General features: G+C 59.5%; 1 protein-coding gene across 1 annotated transcript; it reads right to left on the bottom strand.

The window, feature by feature from the left end:
* Positions 1–1509: 1509 nt before the first annotated feature.
* On the bottom strand, positions 1510–14411 carry ZNF212 (zinc finger protein 212). Its single transcript, XM_055142491.1, has 5 exons — positions 14298–14411; positions 5399–5788; positions 5156–5282; positions 3718–3807; positions 1510–3044 (listed from the first exon to the last, which is right to left on the bottom strand). Exons 1-5 carry the CDS (start codon positions 14319–14321, stop codon positions 2209–2211), a joined length of 1467 nt encoding a protein of 488 aa, XP_054998466.1. The 5' UTR covers positions 14322–14411; the 3' UTR covers positions 1510–2208.
* Between the last annotated feature and the right edge of the window lie 1306 nt (positions 14412–15717).

The raw sequence follows: 15717 nt of genomic DNA, 5'->3' as shown, positions 1-15717 counted from the left end.
GCCTCGGGTGTGGCCGCCAAACAACAACAAAACCAAATCCCTCCCCACCCCCCCTCCCACTCCCGGGCTGACCCACCCCCGCCCATCCCACGGCCCCCCTTGCCTTTGTGCAGGGCTCCCACCAGCTGAGCAGAGCGATGATTTCTTTGTAAGCTCCCATGTGTCCTGCACCTGGCTGTCCTCCTTCCCTTCCCAAAGGTCCTACTCAAAACCTATCTAGTCTCAGGCTGACAGCAGGAAGGGCGTCTGCCTTGCACACGGCTGAACCGGGTTCGAAACCCAGCATCCCATATGGTCCCCCAAGCACGCCAGGAGTAATTCCTGAATGCAGAGCCAGGAGTAACCCCTGAGCATCACTGGGTGTGACCCAAAAAGAAACACAAAAAAAAACCTATCTAGCTCTCCCCCCCCCCCGCCAATGGACCCATCTAACTAGAATACTCTCAGTTTTAGTCTGTCACTTAAAAGCCCCAAGGCCGGGGCTGGAGCGGTGGTACAGCAGGTGGGGCATCTGCCTCGCATGCAGCTGACCCGGCATCCCATATGGTCCCCAGAGCACTGCCAGGAGTAATTCCTGAGTGCAGAACGAGGAGCAACCCCTGAGCATCGCCGGGGGTATCCCAGAAACAAACAAACAAACAAAAAGGCCCAACGCCCAAGGGCAGGATCTGGGTTCACAGCACTGCTGCGTAGACCCTACACACAACGTCTGTGAGTGAACACTCTATGGACACGGGGTGGACCGTGTGTGGGTCCAAGGAAGGGCTGGGCAGTGGACAGCACAGGAAAATGGGTGTTGCCAGGTCAACTCTAGCGAAGACAACAGCACTCTGCAACGGTACCTGGGGCTGGAGCATGAGGCACTCATGTTCCGTCCCAGCACCCCAGATGGACCCCTTGGCCCCACCAGGAGTGATCTCAGGAGTCAGCCCTGAGCACCACTGTGCATGAAGAAATGAAGGGGCGATCTCAGTAAGAGGTCTGAGCCGGGGGGTGGGGTAACGACAGGCACTCCAGGGTGATGCAAGGCGCTGAGGTGGGGTCCCGAATTGGGAGAAGCCAGGACCTGGCACTTCGGTGCCAAGTATCAGGGTGTGGTGTCTCGCCGGCACTAACCCCGGGCCCATGGAGGTGCCAGCTTCTCTCAGCACCGCAGACGGAGGCGGGCTCTCGGCCCGGGGCTCACAGACAGTCCTGGCTCGCAGTGGGGTCCTTTCTCCTCCAGAGAAGCCCGTGTTCTCATCTGACGGTTTGGCACGTCTTCCTTGAGCTGTATACACAGTTCGGCTGCTCGACACTTTGCCCGTCTCAAACACATACTTACGCTTCTGAGGAACCAGGATTTTCGGGGCTTGGGGGCTCACCTGGTGCTCAGGGGACCACATGGGGTGCCGGGGATCAATCCACACCTGCCGCGAGCATGGCCAGTCTCCTCCCTCGCTGCTGCGCGTCTCTGGACAGCGCGGCCGTATCCTCGCGCTACGGACACAGACCCCCAACACGAACACCTTGTGTGCAAGTAGCGGGTTTTATTCTAGGCAACTGCAAATGACCAGAGGGGACACATCCAGGGCCCAGGAGCCACTCCCACCTCCCCAGGCGGTCAGCACCCGAGGCCAGTGTCTCGAGAACAGGCAGCCCCAGATGAGGGCAGGGCTCGCATAAGCACTGGACAACCCGAGCACCGTGTCGCCGAGCTGCTCCCGGACCCCCAGGACCGGCAGCTGTTTCCTCTGTGCTGAGCGGGGCGGGGCGGGGGGGGGGCAACCCCACCCCTTCCTCTCCGTCGTTTTGATCCTGTTAGCCCCCTGTGGGCCCCCACCCGAGGGAGCCAGCCCAGCCCCCCAGGCTCGGGCCTCAGCGTGAGCGGGCTGAAAGAGCCCCGAGAACGATGCCCTCCTAGAGGGCAGGCCTGGTCCCGTGCTAGGAACATCTGCGACAGCGAATTTAAGACACGGGGCGCGGACTCCACTGGTCGACTGGAAGCTAATTCCAAAAATGGCTCTTCGGAGCGGGGCCAGCAGTCCACTTAAATTACTCCTACTAGTCACTAACAGAATCGGCCGCCGGGGGGGCGGGAGCCGCTTCCCCGACTCCGCCCCGGCAGGGTGAAGAGGCGGGCGGGGCAGGGGACAGCGGCCCTGCAGTCTCTGGGGGGGACCAGCGCCAGCCCCTCCGCCCCCACCCCAGGGCGAGGGGCTGGCGCCCTTAGAGCAGGCCGTTGGCCCGAGCGGGCTCGGGGGGCGCCCGGCCGCGCTCCCGCTGGTGGATCTTCTGGTGCTGCAGCAGGTGCTGCTTCTGCACGAAGCTCTTCTCGCACTCGGGGCAGCGGTACGGCCGCTCGCCCGTGTGGATGCGCTGGTGCCGCACCAGGTCCGACGGGTGGCTGAAGCTCTTGCCGCAGTAGCCGCAGATGAGGGAGCTGCGGCTCTTGCGCCAGGGGATGTGGCCGGGCAGGGCCACCAGGCTGTTGGGGGAGAAGCGCTCCTGCACGCGGGGCGCGCCCGCGCCCTCCTGGGCATGGCAGCGCTGGTGGGCGGCCAGGCTCACCTTGCAGCTGAAGGCCCGCTGGCACACGGCGCACTGCAGCCTCGCCTTCTTGGCCTGGGGCTTGAGCCGCGGCCGGGGCCGCAAGCTCTCGGGGGGCTGCGGGGCCTCGCCCGCCTCCCAGCCCGAGTGGGTCCGCAGGTGTGCGGCCAGCTGCTGCTTGGAGCGGAAGCTGGCGTCGCACTCGGCACAGGTGTAGGCGCGGGAGGGGCCCCTTCTCGGCTCCTGGCCCGGCTGCGGGGGCCGGGCCGCCTTCTGCGCCGGGGAGCCCGGAGTCCTGCCGAGGCCGGGGTCCGTGCTTCCCTCACCAGGCTCCTCGAGGCCGGCGTCCCCAGGGCCCGACTCCAGGAGGGCAGCGTCGGCCGCGCCGTCCCACAGCTCGGCCTGCTCGGGGCCCAGGAACAGCTGCTCCTCCGCCACGCCCGACAGCTCCGCGGGCAGCTCGCCGGCGCCCTCCTGCAGGTACTGCAGCTCCTGCTTGATCATCACACCCTCCACTGCGGGACAAGAGGGGCACCAGCGTCACTCCCCACCCCTGCAGCCGCGCCCGAGCCCGGCAGAGAGGGAAGCAGCAGTCTGGAGGGCAGGAGACGGGCGGCTCCAAGAACGGACCCTCAACCTCGTCTCAGGGAGGGGTACTGGAAACCCCCATTCTTCTTCTTGTTTGCTTTGCTTTGGGGGCCACACCCAGCAGTGCTCAGGGGTAACTCCTGGCTCTGCACTGAGGAATCACTCCTGGTGGTGCTCGGGGCACCATCTGGGATGGCGGGGCTCGAACCCGGGTCAGCTGTACGCGAGACCAGCGCCGTCCCCACTGTACCATCTCTCCAGCCCCGGCAGCCTTACTGCAGAGCTCCGTGAGGGGCGGTAGCACGCCAACTCTGTCCCAGAGCCAACCTCTGTGAAAGGACACCACTAACAGCACGCTGATCTGAGTGTGGGAAAGAGGCGCTGTGACTCTGGCCAGCCTGCTGCACGGGGCTGACGGACTCCAGCGACTCAACGAACTCGCGCCACTCGGAATTCGCAGGTGTCGTGGGGCGCCCGGGACAGCGAGATGCAGGTGAGGGGACTTGAATCGGAGACTGCTCCGTGCTGCAGAAGCTCCCAAGGGCCGCAGGGAGTGAGGGTGTGGGGAGTGGGAGGGTGGAATATTCTGGAGCCTCTCACCTGGGTGGTCACCAGCAAGCCCGTCCTCCTCCAGGCTGCCCAGCATCTCTGTCTCCAGCTCCGCCTCTCCGTCCGACTGGCCCAGCACCTCTGGGGGGAACACAGGGTGAGCGCAGGCCGTCAGGGCTCTGCAGGGGGGCCCGCTGCCCGACCCAGGGGTTGGGATCAGACAGACACAGGGACACTTCCCTATTTCCATTCCCCTTTTTTGTTTTTTTAGGCTGCACCCAGCAATGCTCTGGGGTTCCTCCTGGCCCTGCACCCAGGAATCACTCATGACGATGCTCAGGGGACCACAGGGAATGCCGAGGATGGAAGCCGGGTGGGTCACAAGCAAGCAAGAGTGATGTGCACCCGATGTGCTTGAGCCCACTGTAGCCCCTATTCCCGTCACTTTCTCCGGGAGGTTTGCGACAATTAGAAACAGATCAGCTGGAAAGATGCATTTGCTAGCTGATGTCCAAGGCCTTCAGGAGTCACAGGTTTTATTACTTTCATTTACAAAGTAAAGTGTGTGTGTGCGGGGGGGGGGGGGGGGGAGGGGGACTCCTGGACTGACAGGTGCTGCTCAGGCGACCAGGAGGTGCAGGGACAGAACCCCAGGCGCCCCCTTTTCATGACTGTTGTTTTTTGTTCTGGAGTCATACCGTGCTCAGGAACTGCTCTTGGCAGAGCTCAGGGGACCATCTGGGAAGCCGGGGACTGATCTCCAGTTGGCTGAGTGCAAGGCAAACACCCTCCCCGCTGGGCTGTTCCTCCACAGGCTCCAGCCTAGTGACTGAGCCATCCCCCGGTCCCACGTATCTATTTTCACTACTCATTACTAGTTTACTTATTTAGGCTGTCGGGGGTCAGGCCCAGGGCTCACACTGCGAGCCACGCAGTCTACACTGAACACCATCTGACAAATGGAGCCAGGGCTAAAGGGTTCTGTCTCCCCACAGCGTGTGTGTAACGTGGAAGCCTTACGGTGTCTTACAGCCACAGCACAGCACTGACACCGCAACGGCTGGGCCTCACCGAAGGCACATGTGAGAAAACCTGGTGAGTCGCTGTGGCAGCCTCATGCCTGCCGGGAAACAAGGATTCACGTCAACAGTCTGAGGTACGAACAACAGCGTGGGTCGGCGACGCGGTATTGGCATCTGATGACACCTACACCCGAGACGGCATCGAGAGCTGCCTCCTGGGCTGAGAGGTAGCCCCGGGGCAAGGCCCGGGACGCACGGGGAGGGCTGGGAGTGACCCCTGAGCACAGAGCCAGGAGTGATCCCGAGAACCACCCAGTGTGGCCCAAAGACAAACCAAAACCGCAGAAAAGAGCACAGAGTGACACTTCCCCAGGGGTCCCCTTCTCAAAGGGACGCCAGCCAACGGGGATCCACGCAGAGTCGACCGGAATTGGGCGGCACCGGGTCCCCGGGAGCGTGCGACTTACTCAGGGACACCAGCGTCTCGTAGCTGCTGTTCATGACGTTCCTGTACAGCTCCTTCTGCCAGTCCTCCAGGTTCTCCCACTCCTGCTCGGAGAAGCACAGCCCGTCGTCGTCCAGGGACCGGGACGCCTGGAAGCGCAAACGGCACAGGGCGCGTCAGCCGCGCGGGAGCAGCAGCAGCCTCGAGCCCAGGGAAGAGGCTGGGTTCGAGGGGCCGCACAGCACCGACTCCTCGGGGGCGCTACCTTGGGGGTCTCGCCCTTGCTGCCGGGCGGCAGGCGCAGCACCCAGAAGTTGCGGTTCCGCAGCAGGTTCTCCATGTTCTCCAGGCGCCGCTGCAGCAGCCCGTACTCCTGCAGCAGGGTGCCCAGCACCGCCCACTTGCCCTCCAGCTGGTGGCCCAGCGCGGCCGCCGTCTTCTCGCAGTCCGCCAGCTTCTTCTCGGCGCTGCCCGCGCGGCCCTCCAGCCTCTGCAGCCGGGCCGCCTGCGCCTCCACCTTCCTCTCCACGGCCTGCACGGCGGCCACCACGGTCCAGAGCGAGATCTCGGAGGTCTGGAAATAGGGGCTCTTCTCTGTGGCCGGTGGGGACGGCGAGGAAGAAGGCAGAGGGGTGGCGCGGCGCTTCCTCCTGTGCTGGGGAGCCAGATGCCAAGGGCGGTGAGGGGCAGGCCACCCTGGCAATCGTCCTCTGAAGCCAGCCAGACGCCCCCCCGTCACCTGAGAGCAGAGCCCCCCCGCCCCCTGGGAGACGGGCCGCTTTGCTTTGGGAGACACTGCAGTTTGATCTATCTGGTCTGAACTTCTCTGCAAAGGTTGGGCTTTCGCACTGGGACACTGTCTTACAGGCGCGCGCACACACACACACACACACACACACACACACACACACACACACACACACACACACACACACACCAGAACGACACCGAGGAACAGGAACACAAACCATGTAAGCCAGCACAGCCAGCCACGAGCTGTTGGAATGCAAGAGTCCTTCCGGAACGCTTTTCAGTTTCAACCAAACGCAAGCACTCTGGCTGGCTCCTAGCTCGCCGTGTGCTGTCTACTCCCGCTCCCACGGGCCGCCCGTCTGAAGCACCGGGGCTGCCGCGCCCCCTGCCAGATGCCCCCCAAATGCCAGTGCTGTCGTCCCTCGGCTCGCAGCCCCGAGGCTGCCTCCCTCCTTCCCTCATCCCCGCACACTCGCGGCTGGGGGCGGGGCGGCACAGAGAAGCCAGCAGTGACCGGTGCTCCCACGCGTCCTGGCACCTCTCACAGCATGGCCTGTCCGCGCAGCCCGGGAAAGCGCCGGCCTTGAGCTTCCAACCCCAGGCCTGCAGCAGCCTCTGAGCCCAGCAGCACACACGTACTGTCTCCAGTTGTTCCCCCCGCTTTGGGGGTCACTCCTGGCTCTGCACTCAGTGCTGAGTGACGGTGCTCGGGGAACCATATGGGGCGCCGGGGACTGAGCCCAGTCAGCAGTGTGCAAGGCCAACGCCCTCCCCACTCCTGCGCCCGTGTCTGTTCTTTTGTGCCACACGTGGCAGTGCTCAGGGATCCCTCCTGGCAGCTGTCGGGGAACTATGCGGGGTGCAGGGGACGGAACCCAGGTCACCTGCCCGCAAGGCAAGTGCCCCCTGCAGTACTGTCACTGGCAGCACGTGCTGTCTCAAACGCCAGCAAGCACGAGGCAGAGTGTCCTACAGGAGACAGGACGTTCGAGTAGCACACGGCAGAGCAAAGCGCAACCCCCGGCACGCCAGGGTCCCTGGGCCCAGCAGGAGAGCCCTGAGCACCGCTGGGTGTGGCCTCACGGTGGCCATTCCTGCTTCCTCTCTCTGGCTCCTTGCAACCAAGAAGCCACGTGGCCCGCCACGGGATCAGTGAGCCACGAGGAACCAGCTTCCTGGCGGGAGCCGCTTCTGTTGGGGGCCACACACAGCGGTGCTCAGGGATCACTCCCAGCAGGGCCGGCCCCCCCCCACTGCCCTCCGGCTCCAATGTGCGGCCTGCACGCTTGGCGAGGAGCCAGGAGGAAAGTAAACTGCAGCAGACGCGCACACTCTCCCTTTCCCGCACACTCTCATTTTTCTTTTCTGTTTTAAACCAGTTTTGAGGCAACACGTGGCAGTGCTCAGGGCTGACTCCTGGGTCTGCATCAGAAACTGCCCCTGGCAAGCTCGGGGGACCGTAAAGGGTGTAGGAGGTTGGACATGGGTCAGCCGTGTGCAAGGCAAGCACCTTACCTGCTGCGTTATTGCCCTTGGCCCCTCTCCTTAGAGTTTTCTAACTAAGACTAGTTTACTGGGGCCAGAGAGGAAAGACAGTGGGCAGGGCGCTTGCCTTACACGCAGCCAGCATGGGTTCAATCCCTGGTACCCCACGGGTCTCCAAGCCCTGCCAGGCACACGCACACGCACACACGTGAGCATGGTCTCCCTCCCAAAAACGGTCTCCAGTACAGATTTTGTTTGTATGTGAATGTGTGTCTCTGGCAGAGGAGGGTAAACTAAGGAGCTAACCTTGCACTCGGCCAACCCAGGCTCAATCCCCATCAACCCACAGGGTCCCCCAAGCACATCTTAGGAGTGACTCCTGAGCACAGAGCCAGGTCTGAGCCCTGAGCATATTTGGATGTATTCCAAAACACAGAAATAATTTTTTTTTTTGGGTCACACTCGGTGATGCACAGGGGTTACTCCTGGTTCATGCACTCAGGAATCACTCCTGATGGTGCTCAGGGGACCATATGGGATGCTGGGACTCAAACCTGGGTGGGACGAGTGTAAGGCACACGCCCTACCTGCTGTGCTATCGCTCCAGCCCCGAAATAAATAAAATTTTGAAATCTCAGGACGGGGGTTAAAGGCTTTGCCTTGCATGCAATGGACCCCAATTTGGTCCCTGCATCATATATAGTCCCCAAACAGCACCAGGGGTCACCGTGTCTGTGTTGCGAGCCATAATGCCCAAAAGTAGAGAGAGAGTATGGAGAATATTGTCTGCCATGGAGGCAGGGGGAGGGTGGGAAAGGGGGGGTATTGGTAGTGGGGAATGTGCACTGATGGAAGGATGGGTGTGATTGTAACCCAAACCTGAAAGCTTGTAACTATCTTGTAACTATCTCACAGTGATTCAATTAAAAAAAAAAAAACAAAAAAACCTCTTAGAAAATTTCCTTGAAAAAAAAAAGTTAGGAGTAGAGGCTGGAGCAATAGCAGGGAGGGCATTTGCCTTGCACGCAGCCCACCCGAGTTCAATTCCCAGCATCCCATATGGTCCCCTGAGCACCATCAGGAGTGATTCCTGAGTGCAGAGCCAGGAGTAAGCCCTGTGCATGGCCGGGTGTGACCCAAAAAAGAAAAAAAAAAAAAGAGTTAGGAGTTGTCCATGAACACCACTGGGTATGGCCCAAAAACTAACCTAAACTTAAAAATAAATATGAGGGGCTGGAGCAATAGCACAGCAGGTAGGGGATTTGCCTTGCACTCGGCCAACCCGGGTTCAATTCCCAGCATCCCATATGGTCCCCTGAGTACTGCCAGGGGTAATTCCTGAGTGCAGAGCCAGGAGTAACCCCTGAGCATCACCGGGTGTGACCCAAAAAGAAAAAAAAAAAAAGGGGGGGTTATGGTGCCGCCAGCAGGTCGATCTGTACCTGTGGGGCGAGTGCATCAGCAGCCCGATGGTGCCGTCAGGCTTCCTGATACACCCACAATTGCCACTGTGCCTCTGGCTAGACCCCAACAACTTGGGACCAAGTTTACCACAAAATTAAAAGGCCCAAAGTTAGGTATGTGGGAGCCACGCCCACAAACCACCTCCGGCTCAGCTATACAAGCTCATTGATCGGCCTTTTCTCAGAGACCCATAAATAAGTCTCGAGAGAGATCAAAAGCTGCAGTTAATCTTGGGACCCCCCGCATGGCTGAACACACCTAGGTAAATTGGAGGGGTCGGGCTAACCGACTGCCCTCCCAGAGCCCCTCACAGCCGTTTGCCCCCACAATCCAAGATCGCCGCCACACACCCAGCCTGACTCCACTGTTTCAGGAGGGACCTCACCAAGACATAATCTGCTGAAAACTCTGGTATGCGGGTTTGTGACTGAAACCTCCAAGCTTTCTCGCAGTTGGGGTGGGCTACCTCCCCCACCTCCCGATACTCCCGGAAGCACTGGCAGTCACCCCACGAACTAACTCCAGCTCTCTCATGTCAGCCCTTCTACTGGCCTGGTTCCAGAGAAATAAATCCCGAAAAAGACCAAGAGCTGCAGTTAATCTTGGACCTGTGCATGGCTGAACAGACCCGGATCAATCAGAGGGGGCCGGATCAGCCTGTGCCCACCCCAGCAGAGTCCCTGGTAGGTAGCTGCTTCCTCCCATAATCCAAAATTGCTGTCATAATGCTGGCCTGACTCCACTGTCCTAGGTCGGACCCTACTGAGACATCATCTGCTGAAAATTCGGGTATGCAGGTTTTATGACTGAAATCCCCAGGCTTCTCGGGTCAGCGTGGGTTACCTCCCCCGTCTCCCTCACTTCCGCAAGCCTCGGCAGTCACATCCACATTCCAAGGCTGCCACCCAGCTAAAAAGCTACTCCAGCCTTACTGTCCCGATAAAAACATTGAATGCCCTGAACACACACCATGACCTCTTAGCACTATACTCAAACCGAAATGCACAAAAGGAAAAGGAGAGAGAGAGAGCAAGAAGGAAAGTGTCTCCCACAGAGGCGGGGTGAAGTGTTAGGGGAGGGTGGAAGGGAAACGGGGGACACTGGTGGTGGGAGATGTGCTCTGGTGAAGGGATGGGTGCTGGGTCACTGTGTGGCTGAAACCTAATTATAAACAGCTTTGTCATGGTCCATCTCACAGATAGTCAATTAAAAAAAATTTTTTTAAATAAAAAGTAATGTGGAGTTCATGCCCACTTCAATCAGCTTAATCCATAGCTGAATAAATAGCAGTTCTCCTACACTGAAAGAATAAAAATAAAAAAATAAATAGGAAATCCTCTAATTCATTTTGATAGCCTAGAGCAGGCTTCTTAAACCTTTCAATTCATGGCCCCTTTTAATGTGATTTATTTGTTTTGGTTTTGAGGCCACCCCACTGGTGCTCAGGGCTGGTTCCTGGCTCTGCACTCAGGAATCATCCGGGGAACTGTGGTTCGTTGAACCCTGGCCGGCGGTGTACAAGCCCTATTTCCTGTACTGTCTCTACAGCTTCTCATTGTCACTTTGTAATTGAGAAACTTTTGCACAACCCCAGAAACGTAGCTATGGAACAGATACACAAACTGGTAGCTGATTACACATCCTAAGGAGATCATTTCAGGGCCAGCGCCACAGGACAAAGGTTGACTGCTCCCTGCATGCGTGCAGCCAAGACTGGCTCGGTCCCTAGCACCGCAACCTGCACAGCGCAGCCACCTGCCGCCAACCTCACACAGCGTCAGCCCAGCGGGTCACGGCTCCGCTGACGGGAAAGCTGCGCACAGGCCCACCAAGCTCAGTGAGCAAAACCAGTGACACAGAGGGCTCAAGGAGCACTAATAGCTGAGTCCATCCTCAGGCACGGACTTCAGTAACAGCACTGTGAGAGCGCAATGACCACACATCGACTTTTACTGATCTAAGTGATTCCACTGGCCTTGGCCTTGTAACAAATATCTGAAGTAAATGACTTGGTGCCTGCTTAGGGGGCGCCCTGGGGTGGCGGGTGTGAAACTGGGGTCCCTGGTGGAGGGAAGGTGGCACCGGTGGTGGGACTGGTGTCGGGAGTTAATGCCTGACACAACTGTACTACGAACTGTACTAAATTTTTTAATTTTAAAATTTAAATTTTTAAAAAAAATTTAAAAAGAGGGCTGGAGCGATAGCACAGCGGGTAGGGCGTTTGCCTTGCACTCAGCTGACCCGGGTTCGAATCCCAGCATCCCATATGGTCCCCTGAGCACCGCCAGGAGTAATTCCTGAGTGTAGAACCAGGAATAACCCCTGTGCATCGCCGGGTGTGACCCAAAAAGAAAAAAAAAATTAAAAAGAAATTTAAAAAGCTAAGGATTCCAGGGCTGGAGCGACAGCACAGCGGGGAGGGCGTTTGCCTTGCACGCGGCCAAGCTGGGTTCGAATCCCAGCATCCCATATGGTCCCCTGAGCACTGCCAGGAGTAATTCCAGAGTGCATGAGCCAGGAGTAACCCCTGAGCATCGCCGGGTGTGACCCAAAAAGAAAAAAAAAAATTTAAGGGTTCCTTTTTGAGAGCTTCTTAGACCCTTGCCATTTTAAACCCATTAAAACACGATCATTCTATGCCTGAAACTCAATTATGAAAGCTTTGTTTTTTCAATCTCAGTGATTTAAAAAAAAAAAAATCCACTGAAACTGTCACAGGACCTTTGTGCTAGCTCTCTGCCTGAATTAAATTACTGCTTTATGCTTGCACCTTCGCTTAACTTAGGCCTCAGTTTAAATGTGAAGACCCCAAAGAAAAGATCTTTAACTAACAATATAAAAATGTAAATAAATGGTTAAAAAGAGACAATGCCAAAATTTTAAAAAGTTAAAAAATGACCCCATTTGAGGTCATGACCCAATTTTAAGCAGCTAGGACCTCGATCACCTTCCTGGCCTCCTGCCCTGCCACTCCCTGCATTACCACTGCCGAAGTGACTCACCACACTCAGCGCACACAGACAGACAGACAGACACACCTGTCTGCAGCGCACGTGACCTAACAGTCCCGGAACTGGGTGGGGGTGCTGGACAGTGCCAGGGGCTGAACCGCAGGCTCCGTGGCTCTGTCACTGAGTCACACCCCCCGGCCCCATCATTATCTCTCGGGTCCTTTCCCATAGTTTTTATTCTTCGGAAATTTCTTACTGTGGATTCATTTATCGTGGACTTTACATATAAGAATCATCTGAGGTCTCAGTGAAATCAAGATTCCTCTGGAGAGGCAGCAGTGAATCCCGGACGACAGCAGCTCGCCCGAGCTCTCTCTGGACACCATGGCGAGCCACTGTCACCGGGCACCTCAGACGGAGCGGGTGCCCAGCTCCGCCCACCCCAGATGGGCCCCTGGTGGCCACAAACCTTCTGCAGAAAAACCAGGTACCCAGGACCAGGGTCTAAAGACGCCAGCCACATGTCACGGAGGCAGTTCATCCCTTCCTGTCTCCCCAGCCCTGGGGTCCTGGCTGTCACGCCCACGGACTGCCTCTGGGCTATATTTAAGTACGCCACCAGCCTTGATACAGAGACTCACAAATGAACCTCAAAATAATGGTGGTGGGATTGGTGTTGGTGAATGTAATCAACTAATGAGAACGACCTTAAGAAACTGAAATTTAGGGGCTAGAGTGATAGCACAGCGGGGAGGGTGTTTGCCTTGCACGTGGCCGACCCAGATTCGATTCCCAGCATCCCATATGGTCCCCTGAGCACCGCCAGGAGTGATTCCTGAGTGCAGAGCCAGGAGTGACCCCTGTGCATCACCAGGTGAGACCCCCCCAAAAAGAAGAAAATTTTAAAAAAAGATGCCTCTGGCGATTTCTATGGTGTTGCCTATTATTTCTAACCGTTGAGCAGTCGACGTTTCCGGGGGAGATGCCAACACGGGTGTCGGGGTGGCCTCCAACGTGCACCTATCTCCTGCCCTGCACCGCCAAGAGGACGCTACTTGTGGCGGTGCTCCAGGGTGACTCCTGGCTGTGCCAAGGGACAGAGCCGGGCTGGCCACCAGCAAGGCGAGCGAGCCAACTCCCGCACCCCGGAGCCCCCGGCTTGAGGGGCCGGAGCCATCGCACGGCAGTGAGCTGCCTGGCACTCACCCAGCCGGCTCCCACTCCCCTGCACACACCAGGAGTGAGCCCTGGGCACGGCTGGGTGCAGCCCCAAGTCCCCAAAAGAAAGATACACGAGTCAATTCCCAACTAAGAGCCAACTAAGAGACGTCCCGGGCGGCAGGAGACCCGGCCAGAAAGACACCACTGCCCCCTGCCCCTACCCGCCTTCCACAGGCACGGCGCCAGTTCTCACCTGCGGAGAGACGCGCCCCGGAGCACTGCAGAGTGCCCCGGGAGAAGAGCCTAAGTCCCTCCCGGGGAGCTGCGCTTGGGGGAGGGGTCGGGCAGGCCCGCGCCCACCCGGACACCGCAGCCTCGGCCCAGGGGCAGCGAGGACAGCCGACCTTCGCGGAGAGAGCGAGCACTGCTCCCCGCTCTCCCTCCCGCGGCCCCCGTGCCCCTGCCCACGCCCCTGCCCACGCGAGCCCGGGGCCGGCCCGAGCGCCACGGGGGGCGCGGCTCCACCGGAACCCGAAAGCAGAGCGTGAAAAAGGCGGTGCAGGGGACCAGCAGCGGGTAAAGGCGTCTGCACCCCGGGGTGCTCCCGTGCGCAGCCCGGCAGGGCCCGCCCCGCCCCCCAAACAGGCTCTAGTAACTGCCCACGAGATAAACAGGGGCTGGAGCGATAGCACTGCGGGGAGGGCGTGCGCCTGGCACTGCGGCCGGCCGGGGTTCGAGTCCCAGCATCCCCCATGGGCCCCCGAGCCCCGCCAGGGGTAATTCCCGAGTGCAGAGCCGGGAGCGAGCCCTGAGCATCGCCGGGTGTGGCCCAAAAAGGAAAAGATGAACAGGAACCGGCGCTGGGCAGGCTGGCGGCAGGCCCCGCGCGGGGAGCAGCGGTGCGGCCCGAACAAGCCCGGGGCTGGAGCGCCAGCGCGGCCGGCGGGGCGCGGGGCCCGGGGTCGAACCCCGGCATCCCGCACGGCCCGCCGGGCGCCGCCAGGGGGGATCCCGGAGCGCAGAGCCTGGGGTGGCCCCCAAAAACACAAACACAAAGAACCAAACCCCAATCCCAGCAACTGCACCCCCCCCCACAGCAAACGCTCGCACCAGCGAAGGAGCCGCGGCCTGGGGGGCCCGGGCCCAGGCAGGAACTTCCCGAGCGCCCGGGGCCCACCCGGCCCGCCCCGCGGGTCCCCGACAGCGGGGGCGGCGCGGGGCGGCGCTGAGGGGGCGGGGGGCGCCCCACGGCCGCCGAGTCCCGCGGCCCCGCGCGCCGCCGGGGGGGGGGTCGCGGGGGTCGCGCGCGCGGCCCGGGAGCCCCGCCCCGCAGGCCCCGCCGCCGCTCACCCGTGCCGGCGCCGCCTCCGCCATGGCTGCCGCCGCCGCCGCCGCCGCCGCCGCCCTCAGCTGCGAGCCCGTCGCTGGGCGCCCCGGCCCCCCGCGCGCCGCGCCCCGCGCCGTGTTGACACAGAGTGCATTGTGGGAGCGCGCGCGGCGCTTCCGGGGAGAGCGGCGGCCGCTTCCGCGCCGGCGCCTCGCGCGCCCCCTGCGGCGGGAGGGTGAACTGCAGCCCTGGGCGGGCCCGGGTTGCCGGCTCAGGTCGCCGCCCCCCCTGCCGCTCATCCCCGCCTCTTCCCGCCTCTCCTCCCCGGACTTGGTCTTGCAGGCAGGTGTGCTTTGAGGGATTAGGAAAGTGCATAACTATTGGACCGGAAAGACGGGACAGACTTTGGAAAGCGCTCGTCTGGTGCTCAGTGGGCAGGGTAAAATTCCTGAGCACTGCTCACTGTGCCCTGACGCCCTCCCAAGGCCAGAGAGGTATCTGAGCACCGCGGGGGATGGCCCCCAAAAGAAACAAGCAAGTAAATAAATAAATAAATAAATAAATAAAATGTATTACAATCAAGAGGCCGGGGCTGGAGCGATAACACAGAGGGTAAGGCATTTGCCTTGCACGCGGCCGACCCGGGTTCGAATCCCAGCATCCCATATGGTCCCCTGAGCACCGCCAGGGGTAATTCCTGAGTGCATGAGCCAGAAATGACCCCTGTGCATTGCCGGGTGTGACCCAAAAAGCAAAAATTTAAAAAAAAATCAAGAGGCCATGCCTCCGTGAGCTGGGGGAGAAGACGGCTGGGATAGAGAAGGGATCACTGAGTCAGTGATGGGTGGAGGGATCATTCGGGAGGGGAGATGTGTGCTGAAAGTAGATATAGGACCAAACGTGATGGCCTCTCAGTGTCTGTATTGCAAACCATAATGCCCAAAGGGCAAGAGTAAGAGGGAAATTGCCTGAGAGTAAGAGGGAAACAGGGGGACGGGTGGGAACTGGGGGAAGGATACTGAAGACTTTGGTGGTGAAAAATGTGCACTGGTGGAGGGATGGGTGTTCGATCATTGTATGACTGAACTCAAATATAAAAGCTTCATAGCTGTATCTCATGGTGATTCAATTTTAAAAAAAAAGAAAATTCTGAATAAAAAAAATAATAAAAATCATGAGGCCAAAGAGGTAAGTACAGGGTGCTTGCCTTGGATGTTACCCCCATTTGAATTTCTGGCAGCACCAGGAGGGACCCCTGACCCCTGACCTCAAAACTAGGAGTAGCCCCTAGCACCTGGGATATGACCCAATCCCATCCCCACTCCAAAACTGGGAGTTGCATCTTATTAAATACTTGCTCTAGAATACTTGCTCCGTGCCGGGTCCCACGAAAGCACTTCCCATACAGTGTTTATTGTTTTTCTTTGGGGGCCACACTCAGTG

This window comes from Sorex araneus, chromosome 1 (assembly GCF_027595985.1).
Source record: "Sorex araneus isolate mSorAra2 chromosome 1, mSorAra2.pri, whole genome shotgun sequence".
Taxonomy (NCBI): domain Eukaryota; kingdom Metazoa; phylum Chordata; class Mammalia; order Eulipotyphla; family Soricidae; genus Sorex; species Sorex araneus.
Note: the sequence above shows the minus strand (reverse complement) of the source record. Positions and strands in the feature narration are given on the sequence as shown.